Source organism: Rhinopithecus bieti, unplaced genomic scaffold (assembly GCF_001698545.2).
Source record: "Rhinopithecus bieti isolate Rb0 unplaced genomic scaffold, ASM169854v2 scaffold_31056, whole genome shotgun sequence".
In the NCBI taxonomy this organism is placed as follows: Eukaryota; Metazoa; Chordata; class Mammalia; order Primates; family Cercopithecidae; genus Rhinopithecus; species Rhinopithecus bieti.
This window is the reverse complement of record NW_016813228.1, coordinates 1-10,208: the sequence shown is the minus strand read 5'-3', so window position 1 is coordinate 10,208 and position 10,208 is coordinate 1. Positions and strand designations below refer to the sequence as shown.

The 10,208-nt window shown below is 52.0% G+C and overlaps 1 protein-coding gene across 2 annotated transcripts; it reads right to left on the bottom strand.

Annotated features, from left to right (window-relative positions):
* Positions 1–345: 345 nt before the first annotated feature.
* CST3 (cystatin C) lies at positions 346–10,202 on the bottom strand. 2 transcript variants are annotated; one of them, XM_017847849.1, is made up of 4 exons: positions 9,913–10,202; positions 7,649–7,762; positions 6,371–6,456; positions 346–1,891 (listed from the first exon to the last, which is right to left on the bottom strand). In XM_017847849.1, the coding sequence occupies exons 1-3, from the start codon at positions 10,153–10,155 to the stop codon at positions 6,373–6,375; spliced, it is 441 nt and encodes a 146-aa protein (XP_017703338.1). In that variant the 5' UTR covers positions 10,156–10,202; the 3' UTR covers positions 346–1,891; positions 6,371–6,372. The 2 variants fall into 2 exon arrangements, with proteins under 2 accessions (XP_017703338.1, XP_017703337.1); XM_017847848.1 differs by lacking the exon at positions 346–1,891 and having other exon boundaries at positions 6,119–6,456.
* Between the last annotated feature and the right edge of the window lie 6 nt (positions 10,203–10,208).

Genomic DNA, 10,208 nt, shown 5'->3' with positions numbered 1-10,208 from the left:
ACATATAAATATGAGTAGAGTTGCTAGGTCATACGGTAGGTCTAACCTTTTGAAAATGCGTGAAACTGTTTTCCAAAGCAGCTGCACCATTTTACATTCCCACCAGCTATGTATAAAGGTTCCAGTTTGTTATTTTCTGTCTCTTTGACCGCAACCATGTAGTGGGTGTGAAGTTGCTTTTTATTGTGGTTTTGATTTGCCTTTCCCTAACAGCTAATGGTGTTTATTAGCTATTATGTGTTTATTGGCCGTTTACATATCTTCTTTGGAAAATGTTTATTCAAATCCTTTAGGATTTTAAATTGGGTTGTTTCTTTAACAATTTTGAGTTATATAAAAGTTAGGTTGTCTTCATTTTTAAATTCGGTTTTCTTTTTTAAAAGAATTTTTAATTGGGTTACCTGTCTTCTCGAGTTGTAAGAGTTCATTATATGTTCTGAATACAAGTTCTATATCAGATATATAATCTGCAAATTCTTTTCCTATCATGTGGGTTGTTTTTTCGTGTTTTTTGTTGTTGTTGTTGTTTTGGGGATGAATTTAATTAGTGAATTGTTCTGGCCTATTTGAGGATTTCCTGAGTTCAAATCAATTCCATTTATGATAAATTTGGTTGGTACTGGGGCGGTACTTCATGAAGATGGAAAAAGCATGTCCAGATTGACTGCTGATTTCAATCCCAGGGGCACAGCTACACTTCTGGCTGATTGCAGCTTAATGATGAGGCCGACTATATCACAAGAAAGGAAGTGACAGCTAATATCTCCTTGAACACGAGTCAATCGCAGCATCTTCAGAGGCAGGGTCAGCCTCTATTTTTCAGTCATGGTGACATCTGTTGTCCTTGCATTTTTAAGAGTGGCTGCTACTTCTAAGGTCCAGGGGGCAGGTCCTCCACTTTCTACAGGCTGGCCCTTGAGGTATTACTTCTGAAACAGTCAAGAAATGTCATGGGACTGTGGGTCTGAGAACCGACTAATGAGTTATTTTTGTCTATCAGTGAGGACAGATAAGAGCACAGGGCTGGAAACCCAACCCAACTGGCCTGGTAGTCAGTTCATATAACTAGGAAGCTCAGAGCAAGGGCGGGCATCAGGCTCTGCTTAGTGCAGGGACTCCAACATTATAACCCACCTGCTCCTTGCTGTCTGTCTGTCTGTTTCTCTCTCTCTTTTTCTGAGAAACAGGGTCTCACTCTTTTGCCCAGGCTGGAGTTCAGTAGTGAAATCACGGCTCATTGCAACCTCAAACTGCTGAGCTCAGGCAGTCCTCCCACCTCAGCCTACGGAATAACTGGGAGTGCACCGCTAGGCCTGGCTTTCCTGCTGTCTCTTGATTTAGTTTTGCTGCTCCCCATAACTTGGCTTCGTTCTCAAACAGGCTCCAAGTGGGCCCCAGACCTCATGTCTTTTTTATCTTCACACTCAGCAGGGAAGGAAGAACCCGCTTATCACATAGTCAAACAAAATCCCTCTGTTAAGCCTCCTGGGTCCCAGGCGGCCACACATAGGTCACTGTTGTCCTCACGCCAATCACTGAGGCTTCAGGGGAGGGAGACCCACTGCCCTGACCAGTTTAGCTGGGGTCAAGTGCTCCAAGCTGTGGTCCAAACAGTAGAGTCAGCTTCCCTGGAAACAGGCGGAGTGAGAGGGGAGGAGGGGTGGATCCTCACGGGGAAATGGCTATCGTTGTTGTAAGAAGGTGGGGCAGTCACAGCTTGTGAGTCAGACGCTGGCCTCGGAGCTGTGTTTGGTAATGATGTCTCCATGCATACAGCATGAGCTGCCCAGTCAGAGAAGGCACAGAGCCTGCGGGGTAAACACTTCCCAGCATCATTTCCTGCCTAGTAGCCATTCAGGAAAGGCAGCATTTTCCTCTGTTCATCAGGGTCCTGGATTTGGGTAAAATAGATAAATAAATAACTGTTGCTATTCGTGATCTAAAGTCCCTCACAAAGAAGATGGTCCTGTTCACTAGGAAGGCCTTTGGTTTATAAGCACCTTGATGGGTGTGGGGAAGTCTACAAAGAGCTGAATTGTTCTACCTCACAAAGAAGCTTTTGGACTTGCTGAGGGACCCGGTGGGGAAGATGGTGTGGACAGATGGGAAATGCCACGGTGAAGGGCAGGCAGTGGAAAGGCCAGTGACTGGTGTGGGGTGGAATGTGAAGGTCAAGGGGTAACTACCTTTGGGAGGGAAGCCAAGGGCATTTCAAGGACAGAAATACCTAGTGCTGGGTTTGAAGTGTGGGGGTTACTTTTCCACAGGGCAGCAGGTGATTTTCTGAAATCACCAACACATTTCATTGCCCCAAACAAAACCTTGATGGAAGGAATTGCCATTTGCTTTTGCTTTGCTGTGTTTCATTCACTGGAAATCATGGGGGCTGGGCTACACACTTGCAGAGATACCTGGCAAGGAAGGTGTGTCCACAGGCAAATGTGACCATAAAAATATCTTTACCTGCTGCAATTTGCAGATGTTTTAGGAGCAACTGGGCTTTGACTGGGACTCTAATTGAGTTCTAGTTCAGTGGTTCCTTGGGGAAGCAATGGGAGAAGTATTTAAACATCCAATGTCCACATCCCATCCCAGAACATAATCAACTTTTCCGAATGGGACCATGGGATTGCCACGTGCAGCCAGGCTTCCCAGTGACGCCGTGTACAGCCAAGCGTGAAACTAGAGTTCAGATGAGCCTGACCTGGTCTCGAGGGAGCCAGAGCGCCAGCTGATGTCACAGTGCCTGAGCACATCTGACTTGACCCCATAAGCCTCAGGTGACAGGATTCGGAAGTGACCCACTTGGCATCTCAGGGCCAAGGGTGAGAGGGGGTATGGGTAATTAAAGGAATGACTGTTCCCTACTTTAGTCACCATTTTGTTCATGGCTTCTCAGTTTTGTGTGTTCGAGTAATGAACTCAGACAGCACAGCAGAGTATAAGGAGGAGGAAGATGCTCCCTAATCTCCCTGCCGTGTTCCCTGCTCTGGCTTTGCAGGGTGCTGGCCTTGGGGCTACTGGAGTGGATCGTCTTCCTGGGCCTCATCTCTGCACCTTCACCCTGGAGTTACGGGACAGGGCTGGTGATCTGCTCTCTCTCCATCTTTCAGGGAGGCTTGTGGCCTAGTCCGAGGTCACTCCCGCCAGCAGTCATAAGCCAGCTCCCTCTCTCTCACAGCATCAAGGCTGGCAGCATCCCAAGCCTCTAAGTCCTGAAAAAACCACCAAAGGCAGAGGAAAAAAACCAGGCAAAATCAATAGTTTCTACTGAACTGTTAACTAGTCTATCAGCAAAGACTAGAGGTACAATACTTGGAAATATTCCTGACCAAAATATAAAATATCCAGGATTAAACTTCACAGAAAATATAAAAGATGCATAAATTTACTCTCTGAAGACCATCAGAAAAGCAGGAATGTATTGCAAGATGCATGATATTCTAAAATGAAAGACTCAAATGTTCAACGTTGTCAACTTTTTTTCCTAAAAAAACATATTTCTACTTATTGAACATGAGAAAACAGTTTCATTTGGAGGAACAAATACATTTAGAAAACAAAATTTTGGGGGAATAAAGAATAAACAGAATGGAGAATGGTTCTTACCTAAAAGACATAAAAATATTATATTTAAAATGGAGTAATTAAAAAAAATGGAAAAGCACAAGGCAGATTTAGGACCGAGATCCTGAAACTGACCTATGGTTACGGAAACCTGCTGTGGGCTGTCACCTGGAGCGGCTCTGGGAGGTCTCTTGTGGAGGCTAAGGCCACTCCATCTTGGATGCCAATGCTGAGCCTCAGTTCCATCAATGCTTCTAAGATTTCTATTTCATCTGCTGTTTGCTGTAAATCCAGCCCTTAGGTAAATTCCTTCTGAAGCTCCTATACCCTTTCCCCTGTGGCACACAAGCCCAGGGTCTGGGGTAACGGGATGGGGATCCAGTGTCCTGTGGCCACGCAGGACATGGTTTCTGCTCGCAAGTCCCTGTTAACAACTTTCTTTCTAAGAAACTAGACTTGTCAGCCTTTCTTTGGCCTCTCAGCTCCCTTGGACTTTGAGGGCAGGCGTGTGCAGGCTTGCCATCGAGGAACACCCTGCCGGCCTGACCGTCCTGGGGAGAGGGATCCTTCTGCAGAGGCTGGCTTCCTTCAGGGCAAGAATGCTAGGGAGCTCGGAAGCTACTGGGCCCTTCCTGATCCCGCCCTGATGCTCACCAGTATCACAATGCAAGAGGTGTCAAAGCACTATGTTATAAAGCCACCAATGTAGAGCCAGATCAATGAAAAAGCCTCTTCAACTTACTGATTATTCAGAGCCAGGCCCTGTAATGAATCTATTTATATGGATAACTGTAGATGAAGTATACACTTAAACCAACTTTTAAAATAAATGTAAAAGTAACTCTTGCAGATGAAAGGTGCAAGGGCAAAGCCTCCTCTCCAGGATGTGCTGGTCACAGTAACCTCTGGGTCAGAGGGGCTTCTGGCTCACTGGCCTCATGGGGATCCAAGGGAGGCATTTACAGGCCTGATGGCTGCAGAGGAGAGGCAGGGGTGGCACCAACCTGCTTCTCTGATGGCTGTGGGCCATGGGGCCAACGGCTGGAGGGCAGGGAAGGGAGGAGACATACAGGGAGATTGGGGAGTCCTGTGTACAGCCCACACCCCACCTCAACTTCCCCAGGGACGAAGTGTGTCAGAAAAGGGACTGGGCTACACAGTCAGCTATTCACTTCCACTGTGTGCCTGGATGGTTGTTGCCTGTGTCACAGGAGATCTTTTACCCAGGTAGAAAGCCAGGAGCACCTCCCTGCAGGGACCCTTTACCCCTGACCCCAACCACCACTTCTATCCCCCAATCCCCAACAGAAAACTGAGTCACTAAGTCCGCCCACCCCCAGCAGGGCGAGGCCAGACACAAGTCTCCTCAGCTTATGGCCTCCTAGGCGTTGTTACACTTTCCTCACCCCAAATACTCTGTTAAAGCAAGTCAGGGTGGAGAGGAAATGGAAGCAGATGCTCTCCACTCTCCCTGCCGTATCCCCTGCTCTGGCTTTGCAGGGACAGCATGTCCTTGGGGCTACTGGAGTGGATTTTCATCATTTCACCTTCAGTGTTCACGGCAGTGGCCAAAAGAGGGCGTCAGTGCAGCGTGGAGCTTGGAAGGTACCTGGGAGACCTGCCCTAGCAGCACTGGCTGTGAGGGCTGCACCCCTGTCCTGAAATGGCAAAGGGAAGGACCATGCAGGGTGGGCTGTGTCCTAGGACTGTAGCCTCCTGCTTGTGACAAAGATCCACTATTCTATAGAATGATGCTGACACGAAGGGAATGTTCTCTCTTCATCTTTGGAAAAAGAAGAGTCCACTGCATTGTCAGTCTCATTTGTGCTTTAACTTCATCCCTACCATGAAGCTGGACAAAACTTGTTTTAAATCCAAGTCCAGAGAAAGGGCTGGTGGCCATGAGCCTGTAAAACTCTCTGAGGACACAGCCTCCCAGGATGGATGACAGCAGGTGCTGCTTTCTCTGTGTGATCTTGCCGGTCTCTGGTCTGGTTGACATTTCTCCGGCTCAGTTACACACACAGGCTTTTTGGACTTTGTTTCCATGTAGGGGCCTAAGTCTCTTGGAAAGAAACACACATCGATCACTACCTATTTAGTGTCTAGGGGATATGATGAGAGCAGCTCAGTCCCTGGAGTCTGCTCAACTCTGCAAGCACAGATGGAACCTACGGCCTGGCGAGCTCTACCGAGGCCTGGCCTCTGCCTGTGGACACAGCCAGCCCCCTCCTCCTGGTCTGACCAGGAGCTCAGCCCAAAGCACCAGCCCAGCTTCTGGGGGCAGCAGCCTGGGCACCCTGCTCTCCCTGAACCCCTCACCAGGGGCTGCTGTGGCTGAATGCCTGGGTTCCTAGCCCCTGGCTGCTCTCTCCTTGCTCTGAGATTCACGTCTCCTATAGCAGCAGCTCCCCTGACAGCCTTGTTGTGGCTGCGTCAGCTCCCAGATACTCCTCTGATCTCCACACCAGCAGGATGAGGAGGCTTCATAAAGGAACTGTGGAAACCCTGCCTGTGTGCACATCCCCAGACAGCCCAGAACTCAGAGGGAGCCGATGCTACTGTTTTATTGCAGGAGGTGGGGTATATGCACCACACACTGGGGCTGTGAGAAGCAAGAAGGAAGGAGGGCGGGCGGAGCCCCCTGCTGAGTAACAAAGGCCGCCTGCTGCCTTTTCTGTCTCCTGGCGCAGGCACATGGGGAGACCTTCCCCAGGCCGGGGGCCACCAGTCCAGGGGTGGGAATACAGGGGGTGGAAGGTGTGCATAAGAGGTGATAGGCACAGGCCAGCCTGGTATAGACTCCTAGGCATCCTGACAGGTGGATTTCGACAAGGTCATCGTGCCCTGCCAAGGCACAGTGTAGATCTGGAAAGAGCAGAATGCTTTCTGTGAAAGAAAACAGAGGGGACAATCAGTGTGGGTTACAGTTCAAAGCGGAAGATGCCCAGGCACAGGACATCAGAGTGGGAGTGAAGGATGGAAGTGAAACACTGGCCCTTACCTACCCCTCCACCCACCCCTGCTGATCCCAGAGCACTGCTGGACTGGGCAGTGACTGCTCCATCCCTCTCCCAGGGCTCCAGCTCCACCAGGTGGCACCCACCTCAGCCTGCAGGATTCCTGCCCCAGCACAGCCCTATGAGGAGCAGCCTGTGCAAGGCCTCGGGAGCCCTAAGGGTGCAGAGCAGGGGGAGGCAGCTCACTGCCCCCAGCTCCTACCACCTCCAGCACCCAGGTCAGCGCTAAGAGGGGCCAGAGGGAAGAAACCAGGGAACTGGAAATTGCAACTCATAGTGCTTGGGGTGGTGAGGAGATAACAAAGAGCATGTGACTCTCCCCTGAGCAAAGATGCTACAAGAAATCCTGGGTCCTTGGAGAAGCTGGTGTTGGGTGAGCTGGGGCAGGTCTGAGGGTTTGGCTGCTAACAGGCCTCTAGTACCCTGTAATCTGCTCAGCGTGGCTGTGGCTGCGGGCAGGTGCCTGAGGCTGGGGTTAGACAGAGCCCCTTCTCCCTGCGCAGCACCCAACCCTGCAGCTGCTTCCTACAGTCCAGCAGGCAACACTCCAAAGTACACAGGGTGGGGCTCCCAGTACCCCCATTCCCAAGCTAACGCCCTCTTAGCAAATCAGATTCATCAGCCCTCTCCACACTGCCCCATCTACACACACACAGGCCTCCACATGAACTCACCCCAACCCTCACCCACACGGATCTATGCGTGAATCCACATACTCCCTCACACCTCTATCTACCCACATGCACACATACAGTGCAGGCACTTCCTCATACAGCATGTATGCGCACAGACCCCCCACACATATGTGCACACGCATGCGCACTCACACACCCACACACATCCATGCATAGACCCCCACACCTCCCCAACACATGCACACACCCACTAGCACACACTCATATGACCTCCCCACACAAACCTATAATGGAAACACGTGCATCTCCATATGTACACACACTCAGGCACACGCACACATACCCTCCAGAACATGTACATCACACACACACACACACACCCCTCTGCAGTGTATGACTGGCCCTGGACCCACATGAGGCACATACCCTCTTCAGATGTGGCTGGTCATGGAAGGGGCAGTTGTCCAAGTTGGGCTGGGTCTTGGTACATGTGGTTCGGCCCAACTCCACGTCCAAGAAGTAGTTCACCCCAGCTACGATCTACACATGTGAAAGAGCAGGAGGCAGGGACGGCATGCTCTGTCAGTTTCTTATACACACAGGCACTTCACTGTGACTGGGTCACTGGGCTTGCCTGGGGCTTCAAGCCTACCTTCACGAGCTACCCACACTGTCNCCAAGGATTAACTGAATTCTGCTACCTATGACCCAGGGGGCAGGGACACTGGATCTATTCTAGGAAGGCTCTCATGTGATGATGAAATTTCCGCAAACTTCCAGTTCCTGGCATTCAGTCCACAGAGCATCTCATTCCTCTCATTTAACCCAGAGGTATTTTCCCTCATTTATCAATAGGAGATGAGATGCTCACATACATTGATGTTTTAGGCCAATAAACTGCTTCCCACATGCCTCCATTCCAGGTGTGATTTTCGAGGCAGTATTTCTAAAGTGAGTCTTACGGTTGCAACTTCAGAAGAGAACTGAATGCTTTCCCTGTACAGTGCCACCCCCAGACATGACTGGTGAGAACTGTGGAGAAGCACGGGATGAGGGACCCTGGGACCAGGGTGCTAGACCTTGCCCTGTGGAGCCACACACAAGTCCTGTAGAACCACATGCAAGTCCTGTGATCCCTCTGGTGTCAGTCTGCTGCTCTGTAAAATAGGTTCCAGGGTCCAATGATCTACAATGCCCCGTGCTTCACTCCCAGTGAGAGAGGGGTGCAGGCCAGTGGGGACCCTACACCAGGGAGTCCTCCTCCTGTGCAGGGAGAGGGCCCCAGCTGACGGATGCAGGAGGAGAAACGGGGCTGGTCCGGACTCCTCTGAATTTCCAAGAGAAAAGTGGAGGAGCTCTAAAGTCTGTGTCACTGTTTGTTGCTCTGACATGGGATGCAGGTCAAGCTGGACCTGGTAGCCCTACTGAAGCTCCCTCCTGATCTGACCCCCTACTCTGCTCTGCTGGGTGGCTGCTGTCCTCATCTGGCTGAGGTCTAACTCTGCATCAGCTGGTAGAAGCAGGGTCAGGCATGCTCCGCCCCAGCAGGAACTCAGCTGCCCTGGGCTCTAGGGGGTGGTCAGTTGGCCTGAGGGTGAAGGCCCCCAGTCCTAGGGGGCTGTGCCCAGGGGTGTGACTTGGGAAGGGAAGCAGGGCTCTGCAGGACAAGGAGCCAGGCCCAGGTGTGGCCCCTGTGGAGAGGACTCTGGGAGAAGGACGAGCCTCATGGCCTGGATCTCATCCTGACCAGCACCAAGCCCACCCAGAGTCAGCACAGTCTCCACCCACACCTGCTGGATCCTGGGAAATGGCACTGTCATGGTACAGACCCAGCGGCTGCTGCAGGTGAAAAGAGGCAGAGGGGACAGGACAGGGCTGAACTCAGGTACTCGGCCCGGGAGCGTCCTAGGGCGTGAAGCCCCTCAGCAGTCAGGGAAAGTTGAATGAGTCTGAGCATTAGACCATGAATGTGTCAGTGCTGATTTTCAAAATGGAATCGTGGTTATGTGAGATACTGCCCTTGTTTTAAGGAAAACACACTGAAGTGTTCACTCTCAAAAGATTCAGGCAAAAAAATGCATATACAGGACACACACACACACCCATATTCACATTCGGAAAGCGAGCTGGGGGAACAAACGGCACAATGTTAACATCCGTGCTAACATCTGAGGGATCTGGGTGAAAGTTCTACAGGGATGCCCTGTACTATTTCTGCAGCTGCTCTGTAAGTCAGAAATTATGTGAGAATAAAAAGTTAAACTAAAGTGTTTAAAAATTATTTGGCGGAAGAACAAGGAGGCAGCCAGATGAGGGGCTCTGTTTTCTCCTTCTCCTGCGTATTCAGCAGCGCACCCGGAGCCCCGCGTCCCAGGAGGCCTGGACAGAGTTGGGTGGGACGTCCTGTGCCTGCCCCCGCGCTGCGGCGCCGCTCGAGCTGGCGCCTGGAAGCAGATCTCAGGCGCCAGGCGCGGACTTGGCGTGTCCTTGCGGTTCCAAGCCAGACCAGACTCGGGGCATTCCCGGACACGCCCGCCAAGGGCTCCAGGGTGACAGCGAAGACCGGGAACAGGGTCTGGGCGAGAAGCCCAGGTGCCGGGGAGAAGGAGCAGCGCGGGGTCCGGGAGCGGCGCGGGGCGGGCTGGGGCGGCGGGGCCAGGGCTCGGGATCCTGCGGGGGGCGACACGCACCTGCTTGCGGGCGCGCACCACCTGCAGCGCGCGGCTGTGGTACATGTCGTTGCTGGCTTTGTTGTACTCGCTGACAGCAAAGTCCAGCGCACGCCGTACACCCTCCTCCTCCACGCTGGCGTCCATGGGGCCTCCCACGAGGCGCGGCGGCTTCCCGGGACTCGCTCCGGCCGCGGGGTTCACTGCCAGAGCCACCGCCAGGATGGCCAGCAGGAGCAGCGGGGCGCGCAGAGGCCCTGCCATTGTCGGCTAGGACGCGGGACACGGGGAGTGGGGCCGCAGGCGAGAGGCTTGAC